The sequence below is a fragment of the Papilio machaon genome, chromosome 28 (genome assembly GCF_912999745.1).
Source record: "Papilio machaon chromosome 28, ilPapMach1.1, whole genome shotgun sequence".
In the NCBI taxonomy this organism is placed as follows: domain Eukaryota; kingdom Metazoa; phylum Arthropoda; class Insecta; order Lepidoptera; family Papilionidae; genus Papilio; species Papilio machaon.
The window spans coordinates 777,562-801,662 of record NC_060013.1 but is presented as its reverse complement, the minus strand read 5'-3'; the positions used below and the strand labels follow the sequence as shown (position 1 = coordinate 801,662).

Below are 24,101 nucleotides of genomic sequence, written 5' to 3'. Positions count from 1 at the left end.
CACCAAAACCTATTTTACAAAAAGACTATTTACCAGAAACTGATCCTCATCACGAAATATGGGATGATTAACTGAGTTTAAATTAAAAATATATATAAACAGTTAGAATTGAGTTATGTTTACAAGTATGTTTTAAGAAATACTATAAATTTAGTTAATATTAAAATTGATATTTTCCTAAAAGCTTAATTTTTCTTCAGTAGCTTAGTCCCTCTTTTATAGTCTAGTCTAGTCTAGATAAATTGAGAACAGCCATCATACAAAAGTTTAGATGGATGGATGCTTGTTAGCAGGTAACTCCAAAATATTATATTATATACAGGTCTAAATAAAATTTCAATTTGTTTTTAATTCCACTCGGAACAAGTTGTAGGTGACAGCTATTATATACATTTAAAGTTACAATAGTTGTTATAGAAATAAAACACAGTTTATTAACTCTTTAATATTTATTTCAATAGAAAATAGATAAATTACATTTAGTTTTTTCAAACTTTATTCATTTTGACTAGGTGCAGCAGCTCGGAGAGATTTCTCTAAATTCTTCAATGCTGGTGTAATACTGGTGCCCAGATCTTCTACCACACTTGACAAATATACTGCAATATTACAGAAATTTCAAACAAAAATTTAATTTGGCTGTTAAAAAAATGTATTTTGTTATATTTACCAATATCAGTGAGACATCTTTTTGTACCCAAAGCATCCATATTTCTGACATTCAATATCTTTTCTGCGTAAACTTCACATGTATGAGAACAAACCTACAAAAACAAAACTAACATTAGACACTTCATCAAAATTCAACAACGTAACTTTGTAACGGCGGGAATAATTTTTTTTTAAACTTCGAACTACACAATTGTTTAACTTTTTTCAAATTTCCATTACATTTATATTGTATTCATGTCAATAGAACGTCGTTACAATGTTGCGTCAGTGAATTAATTTATTTTAAAAAAAAACTTGTGAGCCGTCACGGGACGCCTGGCAGATGTGAAACATCGTGTGTGTACAAGTAATATGCATAAAATATTCAATATTATAATTAAATAAATAAATAATAATAATAACGATAATGATAATAATGACAATAATGATAATAATGACAATAATGATAATGATGATTATAATGATAATATATATGTATACCTCAGTATAGCGTGGCGACCCGTCGCCACAGAAAGCGTCGCCACGCCAACTATTCGGTTTACAAGTGATCCTATAGATGTTTCACATCAAAACTAAGGATGTTACAAAAAAGAACTAAATTCGATTCACATATGTTTTAAATCATTGGCTTAATCGATGTTTTTAAACAGTTCACTCACTATGAAGCTAAAAATTGACAAATGTCAAATATCGCTTTTTAAATTATCTTACTTATAATATATTCTAGAATTTACCTCGACCAGAGATTCTCAAACTTTTTTGTGATTGATTTTTAAAAACCCCCTGATGTTACATTTCTTCAAATGAACCCCCAATTTCTAATTCCCAACACCCCCACCGTATTTATACCACACAATCTGAACCCCCAAATTCAAATACTTTGGGGGTCACATAAGGACTTATCATATTGTAAAAATTAAATACAATAAAGAAAATTACCTCAGACAAAAACTGCCATGGCGCTTGTTTTTCTGGTAAATGCATTTCTAAATGTTGAGGTAACGTCATTAAATACTGTCCAATCTGGAAATTAACTTCTTCATCAATCATTTTTTTTTTTTTAACGTAGAATTTGACCGGAGTAAAAATTATGTCAGTTATCCAGATTCGTGATTATTCGGACTACTGGAATTACTCCACTTCCATACGAATTCCCTTTTTGTTTTTAGTTAGTGAAATCGTATATTGGAGTAATTTTTTTTTTTTTCAACTATTAATTTTCTTTGATTATGTATTTCTCTATACTGATATTATAAAGTTGAAAGTGAGAAGGAAGTTGAAGAAAAAAATAGTCCGCTCCGGTACATAATTTGATCTCTTTTCTTTTCTTCAAATGTATGAAACGGAGTGATACTATCATATCTTTTTTTAAATCTCATGTTATTTTTTTTTTACTCCGCACAGACGCAGTCGCGGGCATAAACTGCTAGGGGATGAATCTATGGGGTATATGAATCTTAATGTTATATGAATGTTTATTTGAAGGTATCTCAAGAACAGCTCAACGGATCTTGATGAAATTTGTCACAGATATATTTTATTAAGGTTAAGTTTATTTTTAAATGAATTCCACGTGTACGGAGTCGCGTGCGACAGCTAGTCATACATGTCTATCAGCAATCCATACACAAATCCTCTTTCATACAATCCATACATACTTTCCCCTCTCTACCTCTATCTTTTTAGTAGATGTATGAAGTTTTACCTCTGTAATATATTCCTGTGGGGATAACGCGAAATCTGGCAAGTCCGTTGACAAAGCATCATTGTTGTGCCAAACTGATAACTGTGGTATTTTATCTGATAGGAAAAATATAAAAATTTTTACTGTATTACTCCAAAAAACTGTTAGACATTGTTTAGTTAGTGTTTTAACACTTTGACTACTGCTGATTGATATTGACAGCAACGTTGTTATATCATCATCATCAGCTCACTATACGTCCCCACTGAGGGGCTCGGAGCCTACCCCAAGTTAGGGGTGACTATGACATAGTCAATGCTGACTCAGTGCGGGTTGACTTCACACATATCATTGAATTTCTTCTCAGATATGTGCAGCATCACGATGTTTTCCTTCACAGTAAGAACGTCAGATAAATGTACATATGTAAATCGAAAAACACAAGTACATGGCGGGATTCGAACCCAGGACCTGCATATTGCAAGTCAAGTGCTTAACCCCTGAGCCACCGACGCTCTCTCACGCTCAACGTGGTTATATGTTTCACCATAAATATATATAACAACAATACTTTATGTATAATTACTTCATTATTTATTTATAAAGATCTCAATTCTCAAGTCTAAGTATAATAATGTTTCAATAAACATGATTTGTCAAAGATCTTAGAGTTAAAGTATAAAATGACGTATGTTTAAGATAAAATATATTTGAAACAATGTCTAACTTTTTATAGAAAATCTGAAATTGAAAAGCGATAAAAATAACTCGATATAGCTAAAAATACGTAGACATTGTTGCCCATAAATATCTGTAAAGTTTGCAGATTTTCTGGCACTTACAGAAGAAGGACTTTATCTGTACATCTATTCCCTGTCTAAATTTATTGGGAAGGGCCCATACTTTCTTTAATGGGGAAGAGAGAAAAGGAGAAGAGAAGCCTGTCCGCAAGTCTGCATTTGTCCTAGGTAATCTCTGAAACGACTGGACCGATTTTGACGGGTCTTTTACTAGAATTTTGCATATATCTGTGGGAGTGAATTAGGTTACTTTTTAAAACCGCGCTGACGTCATCGACCTCTAATCATACCAAAATTATAAATGCGTTTGGATGGATGTATATTTATTACTATCTCCAAGACAACTTAAGGGATTTCGATGAAATGTGACAGAGATGTAGAACATAGTCTGGAAGAACACATAGACTGCAATTTTTTTTAATTCAGCGCTGACAAAGTCGCGGGCTATTGCTAGTATGGATTAAATTTTTTCTCACCAAGTTGAACATCCACTGGGTTCCTTAGAACAGCTCTAGCGAGTGATCTGAGTTGTTCTCTGGCTCTCTGCAGACCGGATACTGAGGTCAGCTGCGGCGGTGACACCTCACCGTCCAGAAGTAGACTCTTGAGGTCCAGGAGAGGATGATCTGGGTCTTCAACTGGGAGTTTTAAAAACTTGGTAACTGATTAACTATGCTATTCTTCTTATAAATCTTACTAATATTATAAACTAGCTTTTACCCGCGACTCCGTCCGCGCGGAATAAAAAATAGAAAACGGGGTAAAAATTATCCTATGTCCGTTTCCTGGTTCTAAGCTACCTGCCCACCAATTTTCAGTCAAATCGATTCAGCCGTTCTTGAGTTATAAATAGTGTAACTAACACGACTTTCTTTTATATATATAGATGCAAATGTTTGGATGGATGGATGTTTGTTAATACGTATATCCAAGACTCAACGGATTTCGCTGAAATTTGTCACAGATATAGAACATAGTCTGCAAGAAAACATAGACTAGTTAAGTTTTTTTTAATCCCACACGGACGGAGTCGCGGGCAAAAGTTAGTGCTATATCTATCAAAGTTGAAAAGAAAAAAAAATTAGTTGAAGAGTGAAGTAAAAATTAGAAAACATGTAACATTCACACCTTTAACCCAAAAATATAAGCAGAGATTACAAAATTTCCCTTCAATAACACATCTCTGAGCTACAAACATCTCTCACCTGTCTCCAATCCAGCAGCCAGCACCCTCAGTAGTTCAGCAGTAGCAGCCTCTAAAGCGAGTGCTGCGGGAAAACTCTCACTAAGCACGCCAGCGCTTTGTCCAGAAGTTACAGTGGACAAGAAATGCGTCTCTATGCGACGACTATGAGAGGATATTAGGGACAGAATGGATGATGATAACGCCTGCGGAAGACATTTGCCCGATTACATCAGAAAATTCATTTTTTTTTTCGTTAATCGCAAAACTTAGCAAAGGAATAAGTGGCTTGTATTTATCAAAATAGCAAAGAGACATCGAGTAGAAAAGCAAAGTCCGACTTATCGTGGGTTTCCGAGATACCCCGGAGATGAAAAGATATAATCTTTGTTTCGTCAAAGATAATGACTAGGATGACGATATGTTTGATACAGAGATTATATTCTCAGAAACCAAAGGTAAAAAAGGTAAAATATTGCAAAACAGTACTGTCCAAAAAGATAGACAATACCTTTTATTCTCTGTGAAAAGACACAAAAAAAAATTATGTTTTTATATCACCTCAACAGCAGGTATATAGTAAGGTAACACAGCGTTGCCTGCTATCTTCTTCCCTCTAGTATATGCTGTACTCAACCAGCCCTCACAACGCTCTGCCACATTGAGCAACCCTCTAGAATGTTCTAGAAGTTCATCCTACAAGACCGAAAATTAGCACTAGTATTTTCAAGAAATTTGTGAAAATTAACAAAAAAAAGTAAATTAAATATGAAAAATTGGATTTATTAACAAAAAATAATTTATTATACTAAACCAATGATTCTCAAATTGGAACAAGACCCCCCAAAGGTCTAGAAAAGACTAGACGGTAAAGCGAAAAATAAAGGTTCATCTTAACAAGTCACTTTTTATAAGGGGTCTAGATTAAAACAAAGTTTGACAATCTCTGGTTTAGTCAAAATCTTAAGTATTGACTTATTAGACATTTTTCTTTACTTTATATTTTAAAAAGGGGTCTGTAATAAAAAGTTTGACAACCTGTGGAAAGTATCGTTCTTACAAATACCTGTTTTATTTGATAATCATTAAGATTAGCTTGAAACAACTGTATCTGAAGCTCTGTGTACTTCGGCATCAGTTCTCTGAGAGGTTGGTAAACTGCACGACCTAACTCTTTAAGGGTATTGGCAGGAAGAATTTCTAGGACAAAGAATTATAAATACAGAATCCGAAAATAATAATTACGAAACATTCTTTGACGCGAAGCCATTTTTTTTTGCTTTCTGAATTGGCTAATCTTTAATCAACGGAGGAACACACAGAAATGTTAAATTATTCCATATCCTTTGCGACCCCTCCTCTGTCAAATATAATTTCCCTTTCCATCCTTACCTTATAAGAAAAGGGTGGAATGGGAACGTGGATTAAAATTAGTCCTTCGAGACCTCACTCATCAAACTGTACGTAGACTTGCTTCCACTTGTGTCTTCTGTATGGTTGTAGTATTTCACTGAGCGAGGACAATTCCTACAACTGGTGTTGTTGCTGACGTCTACCAATGTTGTCAAGTACAATTTAAATGACCTATTAACCGATATACATACCTTTATTAGGTCTGGGAGCATCTATAATAGCTCTAATGCAAGATATAAACTCTTCGATGTCAGTCTTCAAGTCTTCTAAAAGAGCCATACCTTCTTCAGGGCTTTGGCATAGTTTAAAATTAGCCAAGACCACCTACAGATATTTAAAAGTTTGTAGTAGTGAGGTTAATTATTTACTAATGTGATTTTACAAAGTGTTAAAGACCCCATGGGGGGTGTATGACAGGAAATTTGAAGGTTTAAAAGTTGTAATGTTACAAGTTCATACAAAACCAAATTTACATTTTGAATATGGTCTACCTTAAATAAAAACTTTATGTCACAATGTTTTATTTTTTACGGCTCTATGCCGCTTCTCCTTCCCCTGACATTTACATCAGAGACCTTGTTGTTCCATTTGTTTTAATAATTAATTTCTACGTTATTTTTACATTTTAATAATCTTAATATATATGTCACAATGTTATAACTAACATGGTAAGGTCCTCCTCCGAAATGGCTTGGAACTAGCCTACTTATTAAGTTTTTTAACTGCGCACGGACGGAATTGCGGGCGACGACTAGTAACCTAATACGTAATTCGGGGCACATAAGTGAGAGAAATAAAGACTTTCGGAGACCTTTTGTTGGGATAAATTACAATGCAAACTGACATTTGGAAAAACAAGTCTAGATTAGACGTCAAACTTGTGTGAAACACACCATATTTATATCTATGGGCTCTACGACAAAAATATTTGAGAACCTCTGTTTTTTGTTTCTTCTCTTTTTTTTTAAAGCAACAAAACACTTATTTCTTATTGATTTTTATTAAGTTACGTGAAATTTCAATATTTTTCTTTACGCAAAAATAGTTGGCATTGTAAATAATTTCAAAAATATTATTTTTGTATTTACCTTTGTGGGTGAGGGGTCTAGTGACGGCAATAGATCCGTGTACAGCCTAACTATCTCCGCTAGTGGCGTCTCCGACTTCAATACTGAAGATAACCATTCCACCTACAAGACAAAGCCGATATACACGGACTGTTTCGAGCAGTGAAACGACTTTACTTCGGTTAATCCATAAATCGAGCTTTTAAATCAGTGATTGTCAAACTTATTTCTTTCACCGCCCTCTTTGAAAATCAATTATATTTCAGAGCTCCCCTAATTTTTATTCAGCCCTAAAAATTAAAAACCACAATTTCATTACTTTAATTAAATTCAATGCCCCCCATTTTTTTTGGCCTTTTATCGGCCCCTCCTAGGTTTGAAACGCCTCCAAGGGGGCGTTATCGCCCACTTTGGGTGACACTGTTTTAAATGATAGGACCAAGGTGATTTTTATCTCGATAGTTGATCCCTTTGAACCACTAAATGTTCTTTATTCTTCCTATAAGTTCGTCGTCTAAGTCATCCAGCTTAAAAGACTGGGTTCGATACCAGTCATATACCAAAGTATTCACATTAAAGAAAAAAAAGGGTGATGTGACCTTATATAATTCTGTGAAGTACATAACTGTATCGTTTTAATAAGTCCTTATAACTTAGGTCTAATGATTTAGGGAAGACACGAGCCCCTAAATTGTGAACTATATCGAGGGGTGAAAGGCTATTTGTTTTAAGCGACATTTTTTGCGATATTGACTTATATATATATATATATTCAGAATCACAAAAATTCCCTGATTCTGAATCTAATATATAAAATTCTCGTGTCACAGTTTTCGTTCGTTCCCGTACTCCTCCGAAACGGCTTGACCGATTCTCATGAAATTTTGTGAGCATATTCAGTAGGTCTGAGAATCGGCCAACACCTATTTTTCATTTTTTTTTAACTGCGCGCAGACGGAGTCGCCGGCGACAGCTAGTATATATATATAAGTCAATATCGCAAAAAATGTCGCTTAAAACAAATAGCCTTTCACCCCTCGATATGGATACTGAGAAATTATAACCATATCTTTCGTATTACCTGTTTCTCTCCATCGTCCAGTACAGTCGCGGCTAGTACACGTACAGTATGTGTGTGCTGTCGTCGCCACGCGCCGGCCGCACGCGCAGCCGCCGCGCGCCGCCAACAACTAGCCGCGGATTGACCGCGTTGCATCGCTCGGTATACATTTACGTACGATGACGTACGATCTATACAATTAACGTGACTATACTCTTATAGGCCACTGCGAAACTTGCACTTGACTATGGTTTACTATGTCCTATAGTCCAATCGCGGAGCACGAAGAATTTCGTTCATTGAACTCGCATTACCTATCTCTGTCACTCCCGCGTAAATACAATGAGTCTCGCTCGCACAGAAACAAAGGCCGCCGTCCTCAGGGATTGTAAACCTTTTATTGGAGACTATAAGTTTAATTTTTAATAAGAGGAATCGAAATTAACTAGACTAGATGATAATGTTGACATAACCGTTGATTCTTTTGTAATAAATGTGACAGGCGAGACGTCTTCGGAAAACAGTTACTCCGAAACAGAGGAATCGGATTCTGATTTTTGAGTTTTTATTAATAGATATTTGTCTAGATTTGTATTACTTGCATTATTTAATCTAAATAAATAATTTATATAATAATAATAACTATATTTTATAAGTTGGTAAGTTTTCTTTCTCCTTCAAATAATTCATGTAAATCGCACTAAATACAAAAGCTTGTAACCTCTGTCAGTAGGCAAAGAGGTCATTGTATGAAATTCTTCGTGCTCCGCGACCTGACTATAGTCACCCCTAACTTAGGGTAGACTTTGAACCTCTCAGTGGGGACGTATAGTGAACTAAATGATACTTTTATGACATTCAGGAGAATAGTACCAATTAAATAACACCTCATTCTTCAAAATCCATTCAGTTGTTTAGACTACAGAAGGTCACAATGTATTTGACTCAAATACGACAGATAATAAAGTATATTTATTATGACCTCGCTTACATTGACCAATACTATAACGTAATTAACAGAGAAGTTTGGTTTTCATACAATGTTTTTTTTGGAACGAAGTTCCTTATCGCGCGTTGTGAAAGGGGGCTAGACGGAATAATTCTTACGAAAAGTTGTCACGACACTTTTTGCTATAGTAAGTATGTTAACGACGAATGAGCGCTACTTCACCATGGCAACGACGTGACAATATATAACGAAAATTCATAGAAATAAAATGTACTTCTTGTAAAGACTTAAGTTTTTTATTCATAGAATAAACATTGGTTCCTTCACTAATTAATTGAAAGGAACTTCGTTCCATCCGGGTGTCCCTTGACACCTCTCAAGTTTTTTTTTAAAATAAAAGAACACGGATATAATGACTCGTACAAAGTAACATGTCGCTTGACCCTTTTGGTAACAATTTTAATAATTTATGGCCAGTTATAGTGATTATTGTAATAGCATTTATTTTATAAAATTAAAAAAAAAAAATATTACTGGCAACACTTACCAGCATCCATCTGTGTGAGAGCATCAATGAATGGCGAGCTAACGGCCGCCTCCAATCTATTGTACAACGTCTCTAATTGTACTCGTTTGTATTCATAGTCGGGGGCTTCAGTTAGTACCTTTATAACAACATTATGACTATAGATATAGTTCCTAATAGTTGGGGGGTCACAGATACAATAAGGGGGTCTTTAAAAATTATTCAAAATATTGTGAGAGTTTTTAAATAAACAACCAGAATTCATCCTTAAGAGGGTCCCCGAACGGAATAAAAAAATAAGGACCCCCTAATAAGCTTATTAGGGGGTCCTTATTTTTTTTATTACTTATACTACTATATTTATTGCTAATGTGATCTGTAATGGATTGAAATGTTTCAGATTTGATACATTTTTTTTAATTGATATTTTTTTTAGTTAATTGTGCCTCACAAACTGCAATACATCAAAGAACCTCAATTTTTTTTCTAATCCCCGTCTAGTTTTGTTAGGGGGTCACGACGCTCTACCGGCGACACGTTTATACCTAAAAAATTAATAACACATACCTCAAGACTAGCAGTCATAGCAGCCACCTGTTCCGCCAGCTGTGCCAGCTTATCCCCGCTGGTTGGCACACCTGTTTCCAAGATATCTTCCAATGCGGACGCTAAAGCCGCCCATTTATCTGCTTCACGGAGAGCTGACGCTGCTGTCTATTACATAAACTCACTGGATAACTCTACATCAATGTATTACTATAATTATTATTAAAAAAAAAAAATTACGTCTGTCTGTGGATGGTAAAAGTATCTATACATTAACATATCGACGCCCCCACCGAATAACCCCGTAATAGGAAAAATAAAATTTTTCAGAAGAAGCAAAAAACCGTATTTCTTTAATAACTTCATCAATAATTATTGTACAAGAATCTTTTAGATACCAAAACAAAGATAATTTTTATAGCTTCATTGTATTTAATTTTCATTCATATATTCCGGACGTATTCTGTGCTATGAAGGAAAAATTATAATACGGGAAATAAAAAAAATCTGTTTCAATAATGACTTTTTATCTCCGTAATTAACATTAAGAAAAATATTAAAAAAATCCACAACATGTAATAGGACATTTAGATGTCGAATTCGACAGAAAAGCAAGAACCTGGTAAGAGTACATTACAGGATTATTCGATGGGGGCGTCGATAATAAATAAATGTACCGGTTTCTAAGTGGGTTCAAGAATACAACTCGATTCTAATAACTTAGAGACAATTCTTCAACTTTAGTGCCGCAGTTAGTCAAATAATGTTATTTTTTACCTCAAGCCGACTCTTCAATCTATCAATCCTCTGCAAACTCTCAATAGACTGTCCCGTCTGCCGCTCCACACCTTGCACCTGATCTTCCAAGGTTAATAGCTTTTGCTGCAGTAACGCACCTTCCACTTGCAGCGTAGACGCGTCTTGCAGTATCCTAGGTACTGATGTTACTATCTGAAAATTAACCATCTAGCTACAAACATCACCTAGTTCATATCTCTATAACAAGTTGAAATAAAAACCCTAAACTGTAGACAAACAACGCAAGAACTTGTAAACTCCAAAATATTTCTGATGACAGTTTATCTTGCATAACTATACAGCTATAATGCTTTTAAAAATAATTTAATAAAGCAATACATTTTTTTTAAATAGCTATAATCTAATATATAAAATTCTCGTGTCACAGTTTTCGTTGCCATACTCCTCCGAAACGGCTTGACCGATTCTCATGAAATTTTGTGAGCATATTCAGTAGGTCTGAGAATCGGACAACATCTATTTTTCATACCCCCCCCCATTTTTTAACTGTGCGCGGACGGAGTCGCGGGCGACAGCTAGTAACTTATAAAAAATTCAACAGGTGACAGCCCACTCTTGACCCTAGTGCCACCTTTTTTTATGTCATAAGTCACCTGAATCTAAATAGTAGAGTGACCGCTGCCCATAGACATCCACAATTGCAGATACAATGCCTACCTTTAATCAACAGAAGAGGGGATTCATAGAAAGAGATATCCTCTTTCTATGCGTCCCTGTTCCATCAAGTCCACTACAACTTCCCATTGTTTCCTTATATGAAAAGGGAAGGAAGTGTGGACTAAAATTAGGCTTCCAGCACCACACTCATCAAAGAAGTGCGGAATTGCTTCCACTTCCAGTCCCGTCTTCTGTGTGGTTGTGGTATTGCACCGGTCAACCTACTTAAGAGCTTTCAGTTTTTCTCCCAATTGTAAAAACAAATGGATATGCCTTGAATACTCATTTATAAAAGACTAGCTTTTACCCGCGACTCCGTCAGCGCGGAATAAAAAAAAATAGAAAACGGGGTAAAAATTATCCTATGTCCGTTTCCTGGTTCTAAACTACCTGCCCACCAATTTTCAGTCAAATCGATTCAGCCGTTCTTGAGTTATAAATGGTGTAACTAACACGACTTTCTTTTATATATATAGATGTTTCTGTTGTTAAAAAGCATAGTTAACAAAATATTTACTTACATGTGTAGTTGTTTCATCTAATGAGTTACTTAACTGCTTCATATAAAGCTGTAATCTTGTTACAGTGTTGGTTACAAAGTCCTGGAAATTTTAAACTATGTGAGCTCTTAAATATAAAGCATTAATTATGTTTTTATATTCATAGAATATAACTGAATAGTGTTAATAGATAAGTGAGAGTTCAAGGGACCGCAATATTTTTTTCACTAGTAAAGGTTTTCTCTCTAAGTTTCTCGCTTATGGAGGTTATCTATCAAGGCTGGCAATGACTCTCGCTGATCCAGGTTCTACAGTATTTACTGGACACATACTGTAGGTAAGTTTTGAAATTGCGATGGAAATATATCTATATCTAGTGAAAGTGTCAGTGGCTCAGGAGTCAAGCACTTGACTTGCAATTTGCAGGTCCTGGGTCGAATCCCGCCATGTATCAATGTGTTCTTTGATTTTCGATTTACATATATTGAAGGAAAACATTGTGATGCTGCATTTATCTGAGAAGAAATTCAAAGATATGTGTGAAGTCAACCAACCACGCTGGCCAAGTGTGTGGCCAGCGTAGTTTGCGGCCTAGTCACCCCAAAGTAAGGTAGGCTCTGAGCCCCTCAGTGGGGATGTATAGTGAGCTGATGATGATATATCTAGCTGCTATTCATATTACAATAAAATATTTATAATACCTCTTTCTCTTGATTACCACTAGAACTCCAAGCTCTATTAATCCACTTTTTAGGATCAAAGTCGTCGTCAGCAAACGTTTTTAAGTCCTGGAATAAAGACGATATTACAATCAAGTAAGATTTACTTGACAAAATTATATTATTGGAATATGACTCACACGTACCATCATTTCTCTACTTTAAAACTGGTCAACGGGGAACCGATAATTAATTTCAGTCCTTTTTATAAATCCTTTAGTTATCAATTCAATTCAATTTCCAAGCAGTGGCTTTTAGGTGTGCCAACTGGGCACTGATTGTTTCGCCAGTGTCGCGTTGAAGAGGGAGGCTCGAAGGAGATTGATCGGTGATATATGTTGCAAAATTTGATCAGCTATGTAGTAAAGAGAAGTTTATTTTTAACATTAGCCACACTCACACCTACAAAAAAACAAAAGGAACAAACATTATATATAATTAATCATTATATATAAGAAGTATTTAATCATAATACACTACAGTTTCCTGTAGTTATTTTATTTTTTAATCTTCTTCTTCTTCTTCTTCTTTTAATTAATACTGGACTCCATCGTAACTTCGATGATTTTGCCAACGTCAAGGTTGAAGGTAATTGATAATGAAAGATGTAAATAAATAAGAAAAAAACAAAAAAACTGCAATAGCTAATGGCAGTCCAGAAATACGAATTCCAGTATGCTTTGACAAGTGACCGGTAGCTGATGACTTCAGTTGGGACACTGAAAAGGACAACACAAGAGTTAGTAAACTACCTACAGTTTAAAATATCAGAAACTTAGACAATTAAAGATTAATTTTGTTAGAGATTAAAAATTTAAATAAAACCTTCACCAGGGGGGTATGGGCCAAAGTTAGTAAGAATGGGATATTAATAGGTCTGGGGATTTCGTTAGGAAGGAGGTCATATAGTTGAAGTTGGAGATTGGGACAATTAAAAAATATGTGTTCTATGGACCCTTCATCCGTACCGCACTCACACAAGGAATGATCTCGAACACGTATTTTCGCGAGAAAGACTGGAGAAGCTACAAAGCCTAGTCGTAACCGGGTTATAATAGAGATTATACTTTTTTAATCTTTCCATGCTTGTTGAACCACGGTTTGGATGGAATACTAGGTTGTATGGACGCATAAAATTTACCCTTAGATTGACTTGACCTTTGCCACAAGGTGGTCCAATTCTCCATCATGGATGATTTGGCGGATATGCGTAGATCTCGGGGAAAACAAGATTTGTACGAATCGGAACCTAAGTAGACTGCGGCCTTTGCATGTGAGTCTACCGTTTCGTTACCATTGATGCCCGAGTGGCCAGGGATCCACGCCAAGACAACTTCAATCCCGGAGCAGTGACAATTATATAGGAGCTGTTTAATTTGAAGGGTAACGCTGAAATTATGACGGGACCGGAAGGGAAACTTTAAGATATCTAATAGACAGCTTAATGAATCGGAAAAAATTAATGTTTTGTTAAGTTTATGGGACTCAGCAAAGGCGATAGCTTCTAGCAACGCAATCGCTTCTGCAGTAAAAATGGAAGTTAACGGAGGACATTTAAAGTTCAAAACAATTTTAAATTTAGGGAACCAAACAGCTGCCCCCACAGGACAATCAGGAGACGACTTTGAAGCGTCAGTAAACATTATGTTCCATTGGGGCCAGTCCGATTCTAGAATAGAGTTAAATTTTTGGTTGGCTGCAGGAGTATGCTTCTCAATTCCAAAATTTAGGATAATTTTAGGAGAATAAATAAGAGCGTCAAACTGAGTTGCATAGACAGGGATTACAACACCTTGTTCGATAGGGGAAGCGGGGACTATATATTTATTAAACGAATTAATAAGCAAGGGGGGATCTTTGTTAGACCAATAGCTGGAAGTTGGAATTGATTGGGAGAGAGCTTTTAAGACGCGGAGAAGAGGATGATGTTTAGTTTGGACAACATTACAAAAAAATCTGTCAGACAGGAATTGCCTACGGAGATATAGGGGGGGATCCAGACATTCCACTTGCAGAGCGTTGACTGGTGAGCATTTCATAGCACCAGATATCAATCGTAAGCATCTGGACTGTATCTTATCTAATTTAGATAACGCAATTTTATTACAGGGTTCCAGAAGAAAACCACCATAATCAAAGTGACTACGGATTAATGCGTCATATATGAGTTTAAGAGTGACAGGATGAGAACCCCATCTAACCCCGGTAAGAGTTCTTAAGATGTTTATGCCCTTTTCACATTTTTGAATGATATGGTCCAGATGTTGTCGACCCGAAAGTTTAGAATCAAACGTAACTCCCAGAAATTTGACAGTCTCATGACTAGGAATACGTGTATTATCTACATAAACAGCTACAGGGGGAACATTTCGTTTACGAGAAAAAAGGACTACGCTGCATTTTGAAACGGAGAGAGTGAGGTTATGTGCCAAAAGATAGTCGTTTAAATAAGAGAGGGCAGAGTTTATACGACGAGTGGCTTCATCTACAGATGACGATACGGAGTATAGGGCAATATCGTCGGCATATTGTAGGATATTACAGAATGAATTTACGGAAGATTCCAAATCAAAAGTGTAGATATTGTATAACAGGGGGCTCAAAACCGAGCCCTGTGGGAGGCCTTTCCAAACGGTGCGAGGAGGGAGGGAAGTATTAGAGTAACGAATAGAAATAGTACGGGACATCAACAGGCTGCAAATGAAATTGATCATCCTCTCTGGAATACTCAGCTGTAGCATTTTCTGCCTGAGTAGGGGAAGTGAAACGCTATCATAGGCAGCGGAAATATCTAAGAATGCACCTAATACATTTTCATTTCGGGAGAAGGCCAGACGAATTTCTGAGGAAAGGATGCTCAAACTATCCAAGCATCCTTTGCCTCTTCTGAATCCAAATTGAGAGTTAGGCAATAAATTACGGTTTTCAAGAAGCCACTCTAGTCTGTTTTTGATGAGATTTTCCATAATTTTGGCGAGGACAGAAGACAGAGCTATAGGTCTGTAGGACGAAGAGTCGTGGGGATCTTTGCCAGGTTTTAGTATGGGGATTATAATCTGGGATAACCAAGAATCGGGCACAGAGCCAGTGATAAATATGTAGTTAATAATTTTAAGGAGCATGATCTTGGATGAGTCTGGAGATTTACAAATGAAAGAATAAGGTATGCCATCAACACCTGGAGAGGAATCTCGTAGGTGGACTAGAACACCGGAGAGTTCCGTTAGAGAGAAAGGGTCATTCATCCTGTCAGAAGAAGGGGAGAGTTGGGTGGGAAAGTTACCAGACTCCGGGACGAAAGGAGGGGCTAAATTATCAAAGAAGATTTCTAACCAAGGCATAGGGTCATTAGAAGATACGTTTGATTCCAAAAGGGACCTACGATAGGCCTTGATCTTATTCCAAATGAGAGTAGGAGGAGAGCGAGGGGAGAGAGATTCGCAGAATCTTTGCCACCCTAGACGTTTCTTTTCAGCTAAAAGTCTGCGAGTGTACGCAGAAACTTTTTTTAAACTCAAATAGTTCTCCATTGTATAATTGCATGAATACTTTTTCTCAGCTTCTTTACGAAGTCGAACACTCTTTGTACATTCAGAGTCCCACCATGGGGGGGAACTTATTTTCTGGGTAGATTTTTTTAGGGGAATAGATTTATCGGCAGCTTTTATAAGGATAGAGATAAAGTCATTATAGAGTGAAAGGAAATTATAGGGGCTAGCCTCTGGAAGAGAGGCAATTTCTTTTGTAACTATATCTGAAAACATGGTCCAATTTGCTTGAGGAATGCGATATTTCTGAAGGGGAGTAAACGGCATGCTTGGAATAGAAGATTGAAGTATGGAAATCAAAATGGGAAAGTGATCACTTCCATATGTGCTATGAAGAACAGACCAGGCTAAATTGGGGACTAGAGTGGGGGAAGCAAAAGAAAGGTCAGGTATGCTAATATTTTGTAAGGGGGACCCTCTGCGAGTGGGTGATCCATCGTTAAGAACGCAGAGACCGATATCATCCATTAGATCTATTAAAAATGGAGAATAAGGATCATTGTAGTGGGATCCCCACATAGTATGGTGGCAATTAAAATCACCTAACATTATCAATGGCTTGGGAATGAGTGACAAGATGGATTGGAGCTCAGTAATGAGATGTATACTAGGATGGGGAAAATATACTGATATAATAGATATATTTAACACTTTGACAGCTACAATATGAAATTCAGGGCTATGGGAGGGGATGACGATCTGAGAAAAAGAGATAGATTTATTAACTAGAAGGGCGCAACCCGCCCTGCCATCATCTCTATCATCTCGAAAACATGAGAATCCTGGCACCCTAAAATGGGAGTCCGGGTAAAGCCACGTCTCCGAGACAGCAAAAACAATGGGTTTATATTGATTTACAAGATGGGAAATTTCATGCCTTTTACGGCGAATACTTCTACAGTTCCATTGGAGAATCTGAGGCGGGAATTGGCTGGTTATTATTAGCTAGGACAGCAAATAGTTCGTCGGCAAGGGACGAGACTTTGGACGGTAAAGGAGTATCAGACAGTTTAGAGAACATATTAATTAGAGAACGAAGTAATAATTCAACAAGATTATCATTGGGAGAAAGAGTATCGCAGGGCTCAGAGCAGGAATTGAGGGCACAACCATTGGCTTGGCAAGATTTAGGGTTTTGTGTGATGGAGTTGTGTGAGGCTAAATCAAAAGATTTGCCTAGCACAGGTTTTGGCCTGGAGGGAAGAAATACAGTTTTGTTATAAGATCTAGAGACTGGACGGTTGGGGACATTAATAGGAGAGAGAGTAGGAGTCTGATGCGAAACAGAAGTAGAGGATGTAGCAATATCTGCATACAAGGGCCTAACCTGGGGGAATCTTTTTGCTGCCTCTATGTAGGATATATTTTCTTCAGACATTAATATTTTAATAGATTTTTGCCTGGAGTGTTCTGGACATTTGGGGTCTGTGGCTAAGTGTCTACCACCATGGCAAAGAAAACAAGATGAATTGGAGTCAGGAACATTACAGCTTTCTCCAGAGTGTGGCTGGGCACATCGGAAGCAACGAGGCTTTGATCTGCACTGCTTGGCAATGTGACCAAACCTGCAGCAGTTGCGGCATTGAATAGTGGGAAGATGATATAATGACACTGGAAGGGAAGCATTAAAACAAAAAATCTTATCAGGAAGGCGTTGGCCAGTAAAAGTTAAAACGACTGTAGTAGAGGGGACCCATGTTACAGAATCCTCTCTCCTTAACTTGAAATTGAGCCTTCTAGCTCTAATTACTTCACCAAAATTGGGAGGGGTAGATACTCCAGATAAAAGCTCTTCTAGTGTCCACTCTGTTGGAATATTTCGAACAACGCCTAAGCGGAAGATGTGAAAGCGGGGTATATGGCCAGCCAAATTGCTATTCTCGAGAACGGGATTTTTAAGGAAAGCATTAGCACTTTCTGGTTTATTAAAGGTAACCGATATTTTATTTCTGCCAGTTTCCTTTATACCTCCTTCAACAATACCGGGTACATTATGTTTGTGTAAGAGCTGTGCTACTCTTAAAGTTTTTAAAGAGGAACCAGATGAAGGGTCTGTTTCTTTACGGGAGACAAACACTGTATACGGGCCCATGTCACTGTCACTATATTGTATGTCGGCATCATTTTCAAAACCGGGTTTTGTAAAAACAGACTGGATCGAACCAGAAGGGGATGTTGTTTTCTTAGAATCTGCTCTTGTATCTTCTGCTGGTCTTTTTAATGCCTGCTTTTGATGAACTGCCTGATCAGCCCCCTTATCGGGGGCATCCATAGCACTCATCTTTACCTTAAACTAAAACTAACTACATACACTTACCTTAAAAAATTACCCACAACCAACACAAACACGACAACACAAATATTACAGTCTCAATAAGAAATAATCAGCAATATAAAAGAAACGAAACAAGTTTTCAATGTATTATAACCTAACTTCAACCAAGCGTCAACGCTGCCAAAAGTCAAGTCTATTTTTTAATCAAAATAAATACGGCTTGTTGACGTGTGACTGTGACATTATTTTGACAATTGATGTTTCGTTTAAAATCATTTTTAATGGATACAAGCTAAATTAAAAATTCAAGGCAAATTTGAAAAAAAGCAGAATATATCTTACGCGTTGCTATACGTTTCTCTTTTTCAATTTTTTAACACTGAATCTTTAGATGAGTCTCAAAAATTTTGGTTTTGGTTTCCATTTGTTTCATCAAAGGTAAAATGATTTTTCATCTGGCAACAATATTTTAATTGTCAAAGTCAATTCATGATCGACGACTGTTCGATAAATTCAGTTTCAATTTTACATTTTCATTTGAAATATTTATAGAAACAAGTATTTATTTTTATCCTGTAAATTTAAATCCCACATTTTAAAGTAAACGAACTCATTTTTCAAAAAAGTGTGTAATATTTAATACAATTTAAAAAATACAAATGTAAGGATATTATTTTTTTTACAGAGTATACACTAGAAATGTATCTACCGTATTTAAAAATTTGTTTCGAATGTTATCGCCTTGTTCTTTATATGTGTAACTGGCCGTATATAAATTTATACTTCAATAACTTCAGTATTCTACACTTTATATTTTTTTCATCCTAAAAACTAACTTTGAATTTTTATTGCTACTATACCACGACGTTCTTATTTAAAAGGGTTCATTTGGAAGCCTTTACTATTTTCTTTTATTTGCAATCTATTCTATAAAATACCTATGCATTTGCATTATTAGATGTTTCTAATTTTAAAGATAATCTATTGTATTTATTATATTAATTTGGCCTATCTAAAACACATGTAGTCTTCTGTATGTGCCAATGCAAGCGGAATATCATTACCCTGCCCATTTCCTTAAGTAGTGTCAGCAAAGTATTCTATCTGAAATTCATTCTCTTCATGTTAAGCCCCTTTCACACACTCTATACATAGTTATTTTGTTTTACTACCTTTGTAGTCAACCAAATATCATTACCATCTTGTTTATAGGTATCATATCTTATACTATTTGATATATGCCTTTGTATAAAAGAATAGAGATTTTTATCACGTAGAAAATACAATTAGAATCCGTACCATATTATATCTTACATAGACAATTTTAAATGTGATATTTTAAACTACAGTTCCTTCACCTGAAAAAAAATCTTGCCTTGACTTCGAACTATAGTCTATTTACTTCACTGTGATTACTAATAAAGGGCACTTTCTTTTACTTAATACTAGCTTTTACCGGCGACTTCGTCCGCGCGGAATAAAAAAAAATGCACACAAGATAAAAAAGTTCCTATGTCCGTCTCCTAGTTCTAGGCTATCTCCCCATCAATTTTCAGCTAAATCAGTTCAACCGATCTTGAGTTATAAATAGTGTAACTAGTGTAACTAGTGTTATAAATAGTGTAACACGACTTTCTTTTATATATATATAGATTATAATAACTGCTAGCGTAATGTTATTGTTAGCTTATGCTTTGCGTCGTTAGAAATTAATGTATTTAAGTAGTACTATAGCCTCCATGTTGTTCTATGTTTATAAAATTTTACGCAGTTTAGTCACTGCCAAAAACTAAATGTTCCAACCCTTTTATTCTATTTTATTATTGTATATATATCAGGGATAGCAAACCAAATGCACGCGACAAAATCTTACTAATATTATTAATGCAAATGCTTAGATGGATGGATGTTTGAATGTATCTCCAGAGTGGCTCAACAGATTTTGATGAAATTTGGCACAGATGTAGAACATAGTCTGTAAGAACACATGGGCTACTTATTACGTTTTTTTTTTATTCGAAGGAGTCACGGGCGAGTGTTAGTTCATTATACACTACGAAAGTGTCAGGAGTAACAAACTCCAGTGATGTACAAAATGTTCACAATAACCAAAAAGATGAAATAACTTGATGATTAAAGATGTCATGACTGTTGATATGTAATGGTTCGCTATACCTGATATATACATTAATGTATAGACATTAATATAAGTGTTTAAAATTAGAAGACAGAAGAAAGTATGGATGGATTGTGTGGAAGGATAGTTATGCTAGTAAAGGTAAGTAGTAAGGGAGTAAATTCAGATATAACAGTTGTTTAAGATGTATGGAGGAGTACATACTATATACTAAGAAATTAAAAGGGCAGGTTGATAACGCCCGTAACTCAGAAGGGTAGGCAGAGATCACTCACTTCAATATGCTACAGTCCTGTCATCTACTTTCATACATCTACAAACATACAAATCGGTTTAAGCTATTTATATGACAGATATATTTGCCACAATTTGTGCCTTGTATGTTTTTTTTTCTTTTTTTTGTGTGGCAATAAATGTTTTTTCTTTCTTTCTTTCTTTCTTTCTTTCCTTCTTTCTTTCTTTCTTTCTTTCTTTCTTTCTTTCTTTCTTTCCTTCTTTCTTTCTTTCTTTCTTTCTTTCTTTCTTTCTTTCTTTCCTTCTTTCTTTCTTTCTTTCTTTCTTTCCTTCTTTCCTTCTTTCTTTCTTTCCTTCTTTCTATATAAATAATATGTTTTATTCCAGCATGAGATTGAAAAGAAGACATGATTCATTTTCAAGTGAGGATGAAATACCATTGAATTTAGTTTCAAAATGTTCCGATGATTCAATCAGTTATAAAACTCTTTGTCAACCGAGTATTAATCAATGTGAATTTTGTGACAGAGTATTTAATAACAAGTAAGTGTATATATGTTATTAATAATTTCTTTTAGTAGTACAGCAAAGTCATCATCATCACCTTCCTGGCCTGTTGCCGATACAATCGGACCTTTTTGTTAATATATTTTCTTTATTTTTTTTAAATTTTTTGAATATAGAACATTTTTATATTTTTCTTTTTTTTATACAAAATTGTATCAGTGTAAAAATACTCTTCCAAGTGGTTGCTAATCGTTTCTTTTCGCTTTTTATTAAATTATTTTTATTTAATTAGTTTCTAAATTATTCCAAATTACCGCTCGTGTCATTCCTTCCTCTACATAGCCTTTTCCCAATCCCTAGGAACAAAATTATTTATTATTATTTTTTTAATTTCCAGATATAAAAGTTTGATTCATAATGCCACGCATATAATAATACCTCTTATAAATCAAAAACTTATCAGATGTAAAGAATGCTTATTTTGTTTTAAAACTCACAATGAATATAAACAGCATACAAAGAAACATATCAAAAATGAGCAACACACAGAACGTATAAATATAAGGAATCGTATAAAATTTGAAGACGACATATTTATTAATAATTCAACGGATCTGTTAAAAGATTTGAACAGTCATGTTAATGTTAATTTGGAAAATTTACAAATTAATAATTTCAATTTTGTAAATAATTCTGAAGTGAAAAATTATTCGAAAGTGAAAAATTATTCTGAAGTGAAATATAATTCTGAAGTGAAAAATAATTCTGAAGTGAAAAATTATTCTGAAGTGAAAAATAACATAGTTATTGATATATCTGATAATGATAGGCCGTTAATAAAAAATAAATACATATTAGGTACAAAAAAAAGTGATTGTGTTTTTTATAAAAATGCCAACGGTTCCAAGGTTATTGAAACTTTGGAATTAAAAGAAAATATTGATACAGAAGTATTTGAAAGTGTACATTTCGATGATTTAAATAAACCGAAAATAGTTACATGTAGACATTGCAATCAGGAATATCCTAATCAGTAAGTGATTTTTTAATTTATTTTTCTACATTTCAATATACAATAGTCCTTGTGAAAAAAAAACTTACTACTCTATGCGCTCCAGAGTAATCTAAGGGTATGTTCCGATATGCACTGCGACCACTGTACAGTGTGACGTCAATTCAGTATACTGTGAAGACCGTTCCTTTATAGCCAGTTATACTGATTACGATTTAAAACGGAACGCAATCTCGTATACTGTCAGCCGCATTTTTTGACACAGCATTCAAATGAGTGTATTTAAGTTTTCTAGTACATTAAAATTGTTTTGGAGTACTGTCAAATTAAAAATATTTTAATTAATATTAATTGTAAATTGAATCTTCAACACAGTCTAAAAAGGTTAATTTTTGCAATTCTTCCATTGTTTTATTGTTTTATTTATTAATCCAAACTAATTACAGAACTTTAAATTTTTCTGATTAAACTGTAGCTTTGTTTATAAGACTCGAGTGGTTTCGACTGATCACGTGATCAAGGTACTGCGAGTACCTCACCTCGAAAACGCCAGCGCCGGTGCTCACAGTAGAATATGGCGGCGATTTATGACGTCATATATTTCCCTAGGGTACTGCGGCAGTATACTGGCAGTCCATAACGGAACGAATTTTTCTACAGTGATAGCACTGTGCAGTGCTCGCAGTGTATATCGGAACATACCCTGTCATTCAGATCTGTTCAGTAGTTTTGTAGTAATATGCTAATATTTATGCATCTAAATTTGTATTTTACCCGTGAAATTATTTGCGCGGTATTAAAAAAAAAACTTTAAATATGTGTTCCAGATTATATTATACATCTGTCCTAATTTTATTTTAGATTATTTTACACACAGATTATGTATTTTTTTGTAATTTTCAGATATAGTTTAATATTACATCAAACTTCACATATAGATTTTAATAGACGTTTGCCGCCATTTTGTTCGACATGTGATTGGTATATTGCTGGTAATAGAAATGATTTGATACGTCATAAAAAAACCCATTCACCAGATACTAGACATAAAATATGGCCTAGTATAGAAAAATGTCTGCAATGCGGTTTATCGTATAGAAGTTATATAAATCATTATAAAAATTATCATAATACAAACGATGATAAATATAATAAAATATCAAGAGTTTGCGATTTATGTTATCAGTTTTTGAAATCGAGTAAAAAACGTTCTTATGTGAAAATTGGTACAATCAGTGAAGTTGGTAAAAGATTCAAATGCAGTCATTGTATGAGAAAGTTTTTCGAATTGAATGAAATCGAAAAAACCGAATATATACACAAATGGTCTAGCAAAAGGAATATAAGAAAGATGACTAATAATCAAAGATTGAAAAAGATACAATACAGATTGAAAAAGATTAATAATTTGAATAAATATTAAGTATTTATAATATCTTGTTTTATTTTGAGGTTATGTTTCCCGCCAGTTTTTAGCCGACTTCAAAAAGAAGGAGGTTATCAATTCGACTGTATTTTTTTAATGTGTGTTACCGCGAAACTCTGCCCCTGGTGGTCCGATTTTGATAAAAATTATTTTAATCGAAAGGAAGTGCGTTCAGAAGGGTACCATTTTTTTTAAAATAACTAGAAGACCAGTAGATTTTGAATAAAGCTTCAAAATTTGTTGCGAAAATTAGGGACATTTTTGATAATAACCTTACCTTATATTTTTTTAAAAAACGAACTACTGACATTCGACCTCTTATTGTACAGCGCCATCTATTGGCTGCATTTAAAAAGATTTTATTTTC

The 24,101-nt window shown here is 34.9% G+C and overlaps 1 protein-coding gene across 1 annotated transcript; it reads right to left on the bottom strand.

Moving 5' to 3' along the window:
- Positions 1–473: 473 nt before the first annotated feature.
- Positions 474–12,793, bottom strand: LOC106710503 (conserved oligomeric Golgi complex subunit 7). The gene is made up of 17 exons (XM_045684945.1): positions 12,742–12,793; positions 12,578–12,664; positions 11,898–11,978; positions 10,678–10,851; positions 9,922–10,068; positions 9,376–9,493; positions 7,901–8,070; positions 6,841–6,942; positions 5,944–6,076; positions 5,406–5,539; positions 4,901–5,035; positions 4,362–4,545; positions 3,633–3,794; positions 2,378–2,472; positions 1,612–1,695; positions 671–764; positions 474–599 (listed from the first exon to the last, which is right to left on the bottom strand). Exons 1-17 carry the CDS (start codon positions 12,745–12,747, stop codon positions 496–498), a joined length of 2,010 nt encoding a protein of 669 aa, XP_045540901.1. The 5' UTR covers positions 12,748–12,793; the 3' UTR covers positions 474–495.
- Between the last annotated feature and the right edge of the window lie 11,308 nt (positions 12,794–24,101).